The sequence below is a fragment of the Homarus americanus genome, unplaced genomic scaffold (assembly GCF_018991925.1).
Source record: "Homarus americanus isolate GMGI-L3 unplaced genomic scaffold, GMGI_Hamer_2.0 scaffold26351, whole genome shotgun sequence".
In the NCBI taxonomy this organism is placed as follows: Eukaryota; Metazoa; Arthropoda; class Malacostraca; order Decapoda; family Nephropidae; genus Homarus; species Homarus americanus.
In genome coordinates this window covers 7,220,395-7,235,648 of record NW_024724368.1, presented here as the reverse complement: position 1 = coordinate 7,235,648, position 15,254 = coordinate 7,220,395, and the positions used below count along the sequence as shown (strand labels likewise).

General features: G+C 39.3%; 2 protein-coding genes across 2 annotated transcripts; both read right to left on the bottom strand.

The window, feature by feature from the left end:
* Positions 1-733: 733 nt before the first annotated feature.
* Positions 734-2,365, bottom strand: LOC121864303. The gene is made up of 2 exons (XM_042363393.1): positions 2,339-2,365; positions 734-1,691 (listed from the first exon to the last, which is right to left on the bottom strand). Exons 1-2 carry the CDS (start codon positions 2,348-2,350, stop codon positions 954-956), a joined length of 750 nt encoding a protein of 249 aa, XP_042219327.1. The 5' UTR covers positions 2,351-2,365; the 3' UTR covers positions 734-953.
* Positions 2,366-6,068: 3,703 nt separating this feature from the next.
* On the bottom strand, positions 6,069-7,697 carry LOC121864302 (pupal cuticle protein 36-like). The gene is made up of 2 exons (XM_042363392.1): positions 7,635-7,697; positions 6,069-7,020 (listed from the first exon to the last, which is right to left on the bottom strand). Exons 1-2 carry the CDS (start codon positions 7,644-7,646, stop codon positions 6,229-6,231), a joined length of 804 nt encoding a protein of 267 aa, XP_042219326.1. The 5' UTR covers positions 7,647-7,697; the 3' UTR covers positions 6,069-6,228.
* Positions 7,698-15,254: the final 7,557 nt, after the last annotated feature.

Sequence of the window (15,254 nt, the reverse complement as noted above, 5' to 3'; positions counted from 1 at the left end):
CACTTCTGAAAACAATGTGATTATGTTTTCTTCTACCATAAAACACTTGAGCTTGGAAAGTTACTAAGTGTATGTGCCATTGCTTCATAAATTTAAAGGGAAGAGGAGGAGTTTTCACCTGTTGTTTGTGTACAGACTCATGTTAATGTGTATTTTCGTTAAGAATTGATGTACTTGCTGGGGTCCTCCTCACATTCTTTTTTCAGTTGGTATCGACACCAATTGTTGACGACGTTACACATTCGATAAACAACTAATATTAGATACTGACGAAGGCGAATGACGTCCTGATTATTACAAGTAAAGAAAATAATATGTTGAGTCGTATGGGGTGACGTGTTATTATTAAATCCTGGTCATTTAATTCATCCGGACATCGGATTTGGGATGTGTTATTAGTTTTGCTCTTAAACAATAGATACAGTCAATAGGGAATACTCTTTACACTTGGGTACATATTTCATAAATAGGTAAAGGTTATGTGGAGGAAACGGCTGTCTGAGAGCCACGGAGAAGTGCCAGACCAAAGCCAATAACTACAGTACCTGGATGTTACGTCCGGAACATAATCTGGTGTGATTGCTCTATTACAATACACGTGTAAGTATATTTTCATTATTATTTATGAATTTCTGTTTTATCTCTGGCAGTTATTGCTAATAACGTACAATAAGGGATCTGCTTTATCATCATTTATTATTAATATAAACGAAGAGGATAATAATATGTTAAGAACACTATTTCACATTTTATTATCCTTGTAACATTTTGGTGGGCTTGGCATACCAGAGGCGATTATTAAAGATAAAAACATTTTCAACAAAGAATAAATAGCAATATATAACTACCACAAGATGTGGCAACAATAACAGCATTTACTATCGACCTTAAATACACCAGCCATGAAGCTCTACAGTTAAGGCATATGTGTGAGGGGCGGGGAGCGGGGTGACTTAGGGAAGACCGTACAGACCAGACGGGGAGGAGATCCCGCTGCCACCGCCGCTAACAATACCACTAGTGCCGCCAATGCTGCCACCACTGCTACCGACCAGTTCACCGCTACCGTCAGAGGCTGAGCTGAGGGCGGACTGGAGGTCTCCACCACTAGGTAATGTCGGGTTCTCGCCCTCAGCATAGTTGACGAAGAACACCTCAGGAGCCGCTTGTTCAGGTCCTGGTGCGTGGACAACCGTGTGATCTTGGTGAGGCCGTTTGTTGAGGACGTACACAACGTTTCTTTGTTGTGGTGGTGGTACCACAATAGGATCTTGGTGGAGGAGTTCTTCTGGAAATTCGATGAAGAGTATATTGTCCTCAACTCTTGGTGGAGGAACGTTTGGTCGTGCACCCAAGATCGGGGTTGCTGGAGGAACTCTGTACCGGAACAAGTTTCGGGTGACCTGAGGAGTCACGCAGCTGCCGTCCACATGACGAACCTGCCCTCCTCCACAGCTGCTGTCAAACGGGCCGGGGCCCCCAGAGAACCCTGAACCTCCAGAGATCCCTGAACCTCCAGAGAACACTGAGCCCCCAGAAAACCCTGAGTCTCCAAAGAACCCGGAACCCCCAGGGAACCTTGAGCTTCCAGAGAACCCTGAGCCCCCAGAGAAGCTAGGGCTAGATAGTGTTGGCAGGCTATAACCCTGAAGTGATCCAGCGGTGGCCGCTGCCAACATACACGTCAGAATCTGTGGAAAATATTGTGTAAATCTTAGAATTATCATATCACTATAACATATGGGTCTCATAATTAATATAAAATCATACCATAATTTGCTTATTTAATAAATTGAAACAAGTAAAGGTAGATTATGGAAAAAAATGTGGCTTGTAACATGATAAAAATATGTTTGATGTTAAAAAAAAAGTAATTTTCCGTTGCTCGTAATACCACAATCTCCTTATCAGCACCCGGTAAAACCACTACCTTTTCTCCGCAGTGGCTACTGACACAGAGTTGTATCCCGTTCGTGATGATGGACTATTCGCACTGTGTTGATCACTCCTAACTGAATATAAAAATCCTAAGTCAATTATTTTGTAACTTTCACTTATATCTAACCAAAGTAACCCCAAGCCTGCATCAGTGTTAGTCACACAAAACACCTGAATCTCATTTTATCAGTATTTGTACAACATTTCATTTTTGAACTTTTCTTTTTGAACACAAGAGTTATTCCTCAGACGACTGGTTGATGAAGAACACTTCATCAATAAGTCGCCTCACACTTCAACAACACATGAAATATCTACATCCCGGGTAACTGCCCGGGTTTGTGGAGCTTAACACTGGCTCGTCCTTATGGTCTCACTCAGAGGAGGAGAGACAACTCACCAGGAGCTTCATGGTGGAGTGTACTGTCCGCTTGAGTCCTTCCCTCTTTATATACTCCCAAGGACTTGCATGTGTCCTCCATCGAAAGTTCCTAACCCCCTCCCCGCCCCCTTTCCTCTCACTTGAGTAATCTCACATGGTGCACACACAGGATCACTTGTCAGTACCCACCACCATCACCTGGTGCTTTCTCTGTTACTGACATCTTGACCCATTATAAAAGTGGAAGAGGAATGTGGAGTTTGTTAACATCACAGCTGTTCTGCGTCCACCTGATGAGTGTCACCTGTCTGTCACACGCTGGAGGAGGATTTCAAGTTACCACCACACAGCACACTACTACTCCACCAACAAACTCTGAATTAATTTTCAGACATCATTTACACCATTTATGTAATATTTTATTTAGTTTTTATTCTAATGAGTATAGTAAATGAGAATATTTACTACAGCACAGCACCACCTTACTGGTACTTTATGGAAGAGAAAACACTAGCTGCAGTATTCCTTTTAAATTTCTCTGGATTTGATTTCAAATAAAAAAAAAAGATTGACTTTGCAATTAAATTCTATAAATTAAAAGCTCTCATATTAACTCACAGGGAATTTCAAATATATATGATTAATTTTGCTAAAACTCAGACGACTATGGACAAATACAGACAAGTCAAAACACAACATTGGGAGGATGGACACAGCATAATAACCCCCCCTCCTCCACACACACACACACACACACACTACCCTCTTTCAGCACAGGGCTTAATTATAGTAAAAATTTTCAAGATCCAGTTGACCCGTATACACTCGGATAATTTAGGGCTTAACTTAAATGTTCAGCAGGTTGAAAGTATTTTATGTCATCAATGCCTTAGAAAAAAAGATATTTGCATGTTCAATTCTGTTAGGGGAGTAGCTGCTTGAGTAGTCAGGTGAGGAGTGATGATGAAAAATTGGAAGTACAAACATTGAATTTAGTGCCAGTGTCGACTCGCTGACCACAAAACTGAACCATGCATTACAACCTCCAGTAAATAATATGTAGCGGGATATATTGTACTCCCTTCTGCAGGTTTTGGCTGAGGATCGCATCGTTGATATAAAAGGAAGGGATTACAAGGGGTGAGAGAACACGAGGTCAATATCTATACACTAAAGCAGATGTTCATTAGTGGTGTCTTCTGACCCCAACAGACATGACTGGCATAACAAATGAGAGGTCACCGGAGTATCAAGATGGGAGGGACACAATACCTTGTCACTCGGCTGGTAATCTGCATAACAAATGAATTTGTGGAGCCTTTCATGGGAGACACAAGGCACCTCTGAGGCTACGAAGAATATGCTTCACGTGGAGTGTGTTGGAAAAAAGGAAAGTTGTAATGCTTTGATGTGAGAGGCAGAGATGCTTCTTAAGGTTGTATTACCCAGTTTCCAGGACATCAATAAGAAAGGCTCTTGTACTTGTGTAAATATATATTATATCTAACGAGGTCACGCCTGTGAAGATAATTCTACACTTTATATCATTGTTGAAGAAACAATACAAATATAATGCTTCAGTTTTCCTTTCCTTTGTTTTTAACCAAGTAGCAGCACGCAGATGCCTGAGGACGTGTCAAGTTATAAGAGATTTAATATAAAATTGAAATACGACAATTTTGTCAGGTATTTTTATTCCTTGTACAGTACAGTGTTCGACGTGTTGATGATCATAGAGCTAATCATAACGTAAAAAAATTACGTTTTGTTGAAGTTGACATATCAGTGTTGCTGGTAATGCTATAGGGATACACTTGAGGGAGTTTCAGTCGTGCACTTCCCATATTCGATATTTTACCTTTACTTAGTTCACCGGCTTGTAGGCTGCACCCTGTTCATGAGACTTTTGGAAACGAAGTTGCAAGTTTTTCGTACAATATTGGACAAAATTAAGCTTATTCTGCCTACTGCGCATAATTTAATTAATGTGAAGGAAGTAAACGTATTGATTTAATAAGAATCATGTGACCGTAGTCAGGATATTGAAGGTGATATTGTGGTGACAAGTGAAACAAACTAATTTTGGAAAATATTTACTTTCACTTATCATTCAGTGGGAAGATCGGAGAGTTAAGATCATTTCATCCCGTTAGGTGTTACCCATTCATATAATTTATTGTCACATTGGAGCAAGAAACATTGTACATACATACAGTAGTATACAGAAAAGTGGCTCCTGCCTCTAGACCTGAGGCAGCGTTCGATAACTAAGCCAATCATCTCAACTTGGTGTGAGGGGCTGCAGCTGCACAAACTGTTGTAAAAGTGAATATACCCTTGCTTGAATAAAAATATAATTCCATTTATTTTCATAAATGAGAAGATATGGAAGATGTGACCGGCGGCTTTGATGTCAAGAGTACCGTTGTTGATGGCGACTGAGCAAACACCTGCCACATGTTTCAAAATTCTTTATGGTTAATATTTAAGTTGTTTTGTACGAATTTTCAAATGACTTTTGTGCAGATTTTCAGGTCGTTGGGTGATGTATCAATTGTTATTAAAAAATAAATAAATTCCCAAGTAGCAAAGGAAATACATTAATATTATATAAACTGTGGGTGGCAGAATTATGCAATGAATTTAATTATTTTGTTATGATATTTGATTATCAGAAAGTATTATCGGGGTTGTTAGAGTCCGTTGGTGAAGAACGTAAAGATATGAGAATTAAAATCGAAAGATGCCAGAAGGTCCTCTGGGACCTGCTGCTTCCCGCACGTATCAGCAGCCTCGTAAACACGATATATGATGCGAGCTTTTACAACGAACTGACGCAAGTTGTCTTTGTTTAAACACCATTAAGAGGTGAACATTTTCTTTTAGATTTTTAATATAAACAAAATTTCTTGTTGATATCATTATTCACATTATTTTCATTTGTAACTTTATTCATAATGAGTACTACTTTGTGAGCTGGGTCGCTTTATTTTTGCTTGAAAATTTTTGTTAAATGTATGATATAAAAACACTAATTATTCCCTAGAATGTGATGTATTTACGCTCTGTTAATGACACTGTTAATAATTTTAAGATAATTGCCTTGGGTAAACACCAGTTAGCAAAATACAAGTGGCGTAAACTTCCCGGGGATTTGTTAAGAAGAGGACTTAGTTCACCAAAAAGCACTCAGTTACTGTATTGAACTAACTGAGATATGAAAGGTTGTGTTTGTATTTGGTAACATGACTTAACTTCCCGGTTTTCATTTTATTCAGTAATTAATGGTAATATCACTGTGGTAACACCCAGCAGGTAACAGGACATCCTCATTAACGAACAGTGTGGTGGACGTAAGTTAATGTTGCCTCAGGAAGATGTATCTGCTTCACAACTTGAATTTAAAATCAAAGGAATACATTGTACGCTTTTAACAAGAGAAACCTGCCTTGCTAGCTAATCCAATATATAACTTGTTCTGACATTCATTTTTTATAAAATTAAATTTCTATATACATAGAAGTTCGCCTTCAATGACTCACGCGAAATTTAAATAATTAAAAAAGACACCACAATCATTTTCAGCAAATTCTGAGACCTGTATCAAATATTAAAAGTTTAAGTTGTTCTCATTTGCTTTGTTACTTTTTCATTTTATAAATATTAACTATCCGTTAAACTATTTTCGACAACTTATTATTCACTCTGGGTTACTTAGTGTCATTACTCGTAGGATATTAAGAAATAATTACATGGTATTATGTTTATTCATTGTTTTTTCTAATAAATAACATTATATTATCTTCACTAGATATGGTCGAAGCGTTAACATTTACCGATGCTCCGTAAGTGAGAAACAAATTTGAAGACAACATTAATTTTCTGGTGTCAGAAGGGGACACTTCTTCTTAGGGTAAACCATATACACCGCTCCCACCACCACTAACACTGCCACTGACACCGCCAATGCTGCCACCGCCGCTGACAAGGCCACTTGTACTAATGCTGCCACCACTGCTACCGACCAGTTCGCCGCTACCGTCAGAGGCTGAGCTGAGGGCGGACTGGAGGTCTCCACCACTGGGTAATGTCGGGTTCTCGCCCTCAGCATAGTTGACGAAGAACACCTCAGGAGCCGCTTGTTCAGGTCCCGGTGCGTGGACAACCGTGTGATCTTGGTGAGGCCGCTTGTTGAGGACGTACACAACGTTTCTTTGTTGTGGTGGTGGTACCACAATGGGTTCTTGGTTGAAGAGTTCTTCTGGAAATTCGATGAAGAGTATATTGTCCTCAACTCTTGGTGGAGGAACGTTTGGTCGTGCACCCAAGATCGGGGTTGCTGGAGGAACTCTGTACCGGAACAAGTTTCGGGTGACCTGAGGAGTCACGCAGCTGCCGTCCACATGACGAACCTGCCCTCCTCCGCAGCTGCTGTCAAACGGGCCGGGGCCCCCAGAGAACCCTGAGCCCCCAGAGATCCCTGAACCTCCAGAGAACCCTGAACCTCCAGAGATCCCTAAACCTCCAGAGAACCCTGAACTTCCAGAAAACCCTGATCCCCCAAAAAATCCTGTGCCACCAAGGGAGGATCCGAAACTGGTAGATGAGCTGCCGGTGGAGAAGCCAGAGCCAAAGGGTGTTGGTAAGCTGTAGCTCTGAAGTGAGCCGGCCGTGGCCGCTGCCAACATACCCGCCAGTATCTGTGGAATAAGGAAAACTTATCAGTAAATTTTACTACCTTGCACAGTATATTGACAACACTTGTTGTTCCATGCGTAGTGGTTATCCTATTTCAAAATGGATTAAAATCTGGACCTACAAACTAACAGACTTGTATACAATAGTCAAAAAGTTAAACCCTAACCTAATATTGTCCCGAAGTTTACACAGGTCTTATTCACTACTGTTGATACTATAAATGCTAATATATCTCAGTCACTACTCATGTTTCCACAGCTGATACAACAGTTGAAGTTTTAGTCCACTGGATGTTAACGCGCAATATAATGTAGGTACAGTCTAATGTCATCTGGATCTATAACAAAGTTAGCTATTGTCTTCGTCGTGCAGTTACAATGCACACAACATCTGGAACGTCACCATGAATTATTTGCCTAAACCTTATTTCTGGGAGTTCTTTCCTCTGTACACGAGTTAATCCTCTAACGACTGGCTGGTGGAGAACACTTCATCACTTAGTCGCCTCACACTCTAACATCACATTTCAACATCCCGAGTAACTGTTCGAGTTTGTGGAGCTTAACACTGGCTCGTCCTGATGGTCACACTCAAGAGAAGAGGAGAGACAACTCACCAGGAGCTTCATGGTGGAGTGAGTGTACTGTTCACTCGAGTGCTTCCCTCCTTTTATACTATATCTCCTCCTCACCTCAGAAAGGACCCGCATGTGTCCTTCATCGATAGTCCCTCCCCTTCCCTCCCTTTCCTCTCACTTCAATAATCCCACCTGGCTCACACACAGGAGCAAGTCTCAGTACCCTCCTCCTCTTCCCCTCCCCTCCCCCCACTACCCGGTGCTTTCCCTGTTACTGACATCCTGACCTGAGATTTCTATATCCGAGATTTTTTATGGTATTAATATTGGCATCGCAGGTCTCATTCTTTAGTTTATTGAGGTTTGCTGGAATACTATAAGATTCTAATAAAAGGTGACTAAAGGGTGTCCAGATTGAGGGTCCACCATTTGATTGTTCATCTGATCCTTGGCTGCTTGCCTGTCACGTACTGGACGAGGAACTGACTGACCAATACATCATCATGCCTCAATAATTCTCTTACAACTTAATGAGAAAATTTTCAGTTTTTCTTTTAAATCAATCCATGTTTTGTTGTTGGATTCTTTTGTTGGTATTCTTGGAGATTCTCCTCAGCCATTATTCCTCTGATAATGAGGATGATTTGAGTTGTAAATTCTGGAAATTACGGGATTATTTGGCCTAGAACATTTGTCCCTTATATAGTATGAGTGGTCAGTCGAGGCAGGAATCATCTATATGATCCTTGCTTCATGAAGTATCACCAGCCAGGACCGGGATCACATACTTCAGTACAGTATTGAGTTAAGATTGTGGTACATTATATTTTGTCTGGCTGCTCAGGGTGTAGAGATCCGCGTGTTTGTCATTAGTGTTACACTCAGTACTATACGGGGTTTGTACATCTGTGTGAGGCTAACATTGAGGCAGGATGGTTCATTCTTTCGTGAACCTTTTTATTCCACCATCACTGGTATGTAAATTGTGAGTGTGGTCAGTGGTCCTGGACTTTACAGCACATTTCCTTCACAAGGGTATGGTAATACTCCCCCGTATTTTAGTGTCTCTTAAATGATTCTTGCACTAGGTAACTTAGGGTGACAGCTGGTGGGACTGAAGAATTATGTCTATATTATCCGAAAAATAAGCACCGGTACTGTATATACCTAATGGGACTTTGTTCCAAAATTAACATTGATTTATATTTTGGTATGTTAACACTTTTTCTCTATAGGTTGTAGTATCGCACTTTATTGCCGCCACGGGGTATTGTCGTGTAAGCACAATTTCATTTTATTTTTATTCAAGTGTGACTATCTCGCGGCCACAGCTGTTTCAATTTTGCCTTTCGCATACATCGTACATGAAGGTCACACACATACACGAGTCCGTATCCATCTTGAAAACCACGAACACGAAATATGATGGCCACTACTAGTGTCAATACAGTGTGTTATTGTTACAATGTAGAGACGTGCTACAGTGGGTTAAGTCTTAAAGCACAGGACATCGGTTTCTTGGGTAAACAGCTGTTGAAATTAGAAGAAGTAAAGTTCTCGCAGTCAACAGTCACCATCACGGGGTTGAGACATGTACTGGCACAACGATTCACAACAACACACTGAACACTATCAGTGATCAGTGTCCACACGGCACATCTCCAGCAAGTGTTTGTGAAAATCCTGATATAATGTGCGGTTTTTTGTAATTTATTTAACTATTCATGTTCCAAGATTAATACGTTTTTGATGATATTCCCCAAGTAATATACAACAACTGCTTTAGGTACCGGGTACAATAAAATGTGTTTTAAAGACCAAGAATGTGGGATATACTGTATATGACTGACACTAGCAAGAGGTTATGGCACCAGATGGTCACCTGCTGCGCATTATTGTGGACCTGACTGAATATATGACGATATTTCAAGGATGTATTAGTAAGCAAACTAGAGGTGATAAAGATGGAGAGTATGGCCCGGCGTCAGTAATAGCCTCGCGCCAGAGGGACCGACAGCGGGTTGTAATAAAAAACTAACACCAACCTTCAGCGTGATTAATCTCAGAGTTGGCAGCACAATACAAGTACTTACGTGATAAAGATAACAACAAAGTACTATAATTGACCGCTTGACCACACTAATATTGCATGGCTGAATACCCGGCAATACTCAATCGACAAGCAATTTTACTAATGGTAGAATTTTGGCAGCGATAAAAAGGGAAGCTTATCTCCTCTGAAAAATTGCTTAACGGACAAGCGATTAAGGCAGAGTAAGACGTAATTGCACATAATGAAATAATTACATATGATGATGCTTGTTTTTGACAGTTACTGATAACCAGCGAGAGTTTGATAGAACTTGATCTTGTGTTACCAGTGATAGTGACAATTGATGACCAGTTGAAGATACTTCTAACATAAATTAGTCATTAGATTGAACCTTTGTTGATATTATTGAGACTTATAATAGCGACTGAGTGGATGCAGCTCTCGTCTCGTGTCCCAAGGCTCGCAGTTCACCCAGTTATCAGTTCAAAAGTTCGAAAGTTGAAATATAACAAAAACAAATGGCCCGAATGTTGTGTCAGGGTAAAGGTATCTACGTGTTTGTTATTAGTATTGTATCGGGATGGGGTTGGTACATCCATATGAGGCAAAGTGCTGAGTCAGGATACTCACACTAGTTGAACATTATTTTTATCCCTCCATCACTGATACGTAACTTGTGAGTGTGAATGTAGTGTGCAGTGTGCTGTATCCACACTGCTCTTTGGTGGAACTTTTACTTCTTTATTACTAAGGTGTGGATATGGTAACGTAATGACTGTTTTGTTTTATCAAATTGTGTTTAATTGTGAAAAAGTCGATCCTGTTTTATTTGTGATTTTGTTTCGTTAAAAATCTCAAAATGTGATTTTTCGAAATTTTTACTGTGTAGTAACTAAGCTTAGTGAGCATTGTTTATATATGTGTCGGTTGAAGTATTTAGATAAACCAAAAATATGTCGATGAAATATTTTGTAATTCACCTTCTAGAATACATTTTAACACTGTTAATACCAATATACTGTATATTATTATTAAGCAATGTTGGCATAATGCTTGATTATATGAGGTTCGCTATATCCATGGGACAAAACCATTAACTTGCATAAACTGCAGCACTTGTGTTCACACACACACATATATATATATATATATATATATATATATATATATATATATATATATATATATATATATATATATATATATATATATATATATATATAAAGGGAAGTCTTGAGTTGAGGCAGAATATTACTCATCAGCTTCATATCGGCGTCTTATATCGTCAGCCTGCAAATAGAAAACCTTTGGTGCTGGCAACATCGATAAAAATAAACAGTATTAATTTGCCCAGGAGATATTGACAGACTGTTAATTTTAACAGAAGATTATCAATTACCCAGCAGGAAATTGCTGCTTATAAAGTGGTTTCCAGCTACAGAATATCTGGAGGAGAACAGGTTCTGGACACCATATCGTGTGAGCGTGTTTCAGGCTCGGTGCTGTAGTGACAGTGCTTTCACTACAGTATAACTATGGTGTCGTCAACCTCTTAACACCACACCACCACCACATAAACAAATCATATCTTATGGCAACACTCAACTAGTAAAAAAACAAAACAAATTTTATCACGGTTGTGTAGGCCAGACCAGAAGCTTGATGTCAGCACCTGCATGTTAAGTAGCGGTTGAGGTGAGGCAGGGGTCAGCCTCACACACGCTCACTCCACTATAACTATTAACACGCAGAAGCTAAACCTCTCTAATTTATATGGGTCTGTATCTTGTAAACACCTCTGTCTGTCTCTCTCCCTCTCTCTGAAGGTCGAAGAGACATTTAACGACTATACCATTTATTATTTTAATTTTAACTACTACTTACCACACGCATCCATAAGGGTTCAACGTAATTAGCTTATCATTGTGTATATAAGCAGTAGTTATGGTGGTAAAGTTACATAATTTATTTAAGGTATAATAATCAAACCTAAATAAAAATAACAAGTGGCACGTACGAAAAGAACGAACGATATTCAGGAGGAAGGTGTAGTGGGTGGGTGACTCTTGTGAAGAGTGGCGCCGGTCGGGAGGCTCTCTTTGACGAGGGGGCTGCACTCATGAAGGAATCCACATGAACGTTTACATAAATGTTCACTATCTCTTCCATCAACTGCTTTCACTTTCCCAGTACCGAAGACGTATATGTGACGGAACTTTTTATGGTCTGTGATGGCTTTTTGATTGACGATAAGTCAGAGTACCCACGAGTCCGTTGTAGATAAATACCCACAAGCAGGGAGGGCACTCACCTTGGTGTAAGCACACATTCTAACACGGGATCGTCTTAAGCCAGTGAAGTTATATTACTGACGAGTTACATGTACGGAGCACACGTCCTGGCCACATGGGGCCTGATGGGGGAGAAGATTTATTTTATTGTTTTCAGCTACCTTATGGTTCATTGTCCTTACCTCTAGCAAGGTGTCTGCCATTGTAGCAAGAAGTAACTGCTTCGCGGCACCTTTAAGTCATTAGCATTTTTAAGAACGTAATGATAGGTTCTTGCTTAAGATGAAATAAAATGCACAGCACCTAACCCGAATATTATGTTACTTCAGTGTGTGTTTATATAATTTGTTACGATGTGTGTGAAATTATCACCTGTGTCAACGTGTGTCAACTACGGTATGTTGGCAGTACTGTGAGCTGAAGCTACCATGTTATAGCCTCAAATTGTGTTCATTAATTTATATTAACAATTAGTAATTAACAGCTTGATGCAAAGAAAGACGTCCCTTTTATTCACCGAGTGTGAAAATTTTACCCACGATTGATGCAAATAAAAGTGAAAAGTTTTACCAGTAAGATCAGCGCGTGTTGCCCAAAAACACACATATATATATATATTTTTTTATTTATTTATTTTTTTTGCGGGGATTAGCCCACCCGGGCACAGATCACTTAACCACATCAGGGCCTGGGGGGGCGAAAGTGTAATAATAATATTAATACTAATACTAATAATAATATTAATACTACTACTACTACTAATAATAATAATAATAATAATAATAATAATAAAAATTCATAGTAAATAAACATTTTAATAAAAAAAATAAGGTAATAATAATAATAGCACTGTAATAATAATAGAGAACTATAAAGAAATACAAAAACGAAAAAAAAATAAAATAGCGAGAAACGATACATGTACTGTATGTTGTGTTGTTAAAGTAAGAGGACAATTATTGAGACCCTACAATTGTGTGTAAATGAGGCAGAAAGTCAGATGAGCAACCTGGGACTTGGTCACAATTTTTGTGATGCCATATGGCAGCAGGGTCTACCATTAGGCAACACATTATGCTTCCAATATCTTCCCAGGCGGTAGTACCTCCCTATTTAATAGCTGTCTACTACCTACTACCAATATACCGTGTTTGTGCATCAGGCGCTAGACTTACGACACTGGTAGACTTAGCCTCCAATACTTAGGTTTAGTTGTTTAACGAATATTAAGAGTGTATACTGTATCCATCCTGTGACGCAGCGTCTAATGAGTATGTACTGTACTGAAGTAAGCGACAATATTCACGTGAGGTAGTGATGGTTAGATACAGATAGACAGGTAGAGGGAAAGTGTAGACAGTTTGGGGTACATTAATTATTGTGTTGACACAATTTATTGGAATTATTCAGTGTAGAATTGCTAATGTGGAGGTTATAAATTATGAACATTGTTGAGGTCGATTTTATCCAGTTAGTTGGCCTAATTTCTATAAATGCGATAATTATCAGATTGTCCAAATTTAACCACAACAACTTCTTTTAAAACGCAAGAGAGCTCGGACTCTCAATTGGCTCAGCCATGTCAATATTGTCATTATTCACTCTGTATCTGTATTTTTTTGGCTAAATAAACTGTTTCAATATCAATAACAAATCTCAGGCAACCTAAACTACTTACCTTAACCTAACATCTAAGAATATATTTTCGTTAGATAATGCTGTGTGTGTGTCAGGCTGAGTTAGGTGTCTTTATTTTGTTTGTTTTAAGAGAACTTGATACCGCAGCCGCCATGATGAAAAAGGTCTGCGATGTTCATCTTAACAATTACCATGCGAACAATAGACCACTGTGTGCCAACCTCTCTCACCCAGCGTCTCTCCTCACCTTTACTACCTGACGGGGAAATGTTGCCTCCTCGTTATATGTTTACTTGAGTCAACATTTTATTGAAATTCTCATTCTAGCTGTTAAAAAAATAATAATCTATAATCTATTTATTATTCAAACTGTGTGTGTGTGTGTGTGTGTGTGTGTGTGTGTGTGTGTGTGTGTGTGTGTGTGTGTGTGTGTTGACCCCCACGCACAAAGGCCAGCACTACACGCCTCGTATGCCGATTGATTGATGGTCGGCGTCTTGACAGCTCACCGGCCGTCGTCTTTTGCCTTAAACATTTATATTAAAATAGGTCTAGTTTCAGTTTTAAACTTCTTCGTCAGGTCACCTGGGCAGTAATAGCCCTCAGAAAACAGAAATCCAATTAACAGAGATGCAAATATCATATACTGTATATTCTACAGCTTCTTTCCTTGTATCTGACGGCGGTTTTGGCTTCAAAGGAAATTAAAAAAAAAAAAAAAAAAACATTTGCCCGGTAATTTCATTCGTGTTGTTTTAAAGCATAAATACACGAGGGTGATCCATCTTACACTTTCAAAAATTCTCGGTGGTAGGTAGTGTATAGTGGATATAAAGAATTCGGCAGGCAGAGAGGGAAGGGATTGATTTTTTATTTTGCCGCTTACAGCGGCTACTTTATTGTGCACCCCACACTCATCCTGTGAGCGGTAGCGCAAAAGGATTACAGAGTAGAGTTTACAACGGGTCATAATAATTAACCCCCGTTGTCAGGATATTATGGCACTGAATGTTACACAGTATTTCAATTACATTATTTGTTTAGTTCTATACATAAAGGGTAACTTATTCACAACTGCGTGAGTACAGGCGTGTGAGGCAGTATGTCTGGCCTCACACTTTGTTATTCACATTTACGTGAGAAGTATTCAAGCACATTGCGTATTTGGTTCTGTACATGAGAACTGATATAGTTACTAAGAGCAAAAAAGTAGATACAATCTTAATATGTCGGCTACCTTGCCATTAGAGATGAAGTGTTGTGCCATTTCACACACATTGTGCTTGGACCTGTCCCTAAAAGGTTCTATCTTCACACAGTCGAGGACGTAGTGTTCGAGTGTGTGGCCATATGTATGGCCACACACTTTACATTTAGTTTTGTTTACATCTGCTTGAGGAACATACTGCCAAAGGTACTTATATCCTAACCTTAATCTAGCGGTTACAACATCTTGTAATCTAGTGATCTTGTTACTTGCTCCATATACATGTTTCACTTGATACATCTCATCATGGTAAACTATGGATCGACTAGTGCCTGTTTGCACTAGTCTACTTGCGTCAAACTCATCAATAAGTTCTTTCCTAATTACAGTTTTAAGGGTTCTTTTTGACAGACCCAAATTGTATTCAACGGTGTCTTTGTTAGACGCGAGTTTGGCGAGGGCATCAACTC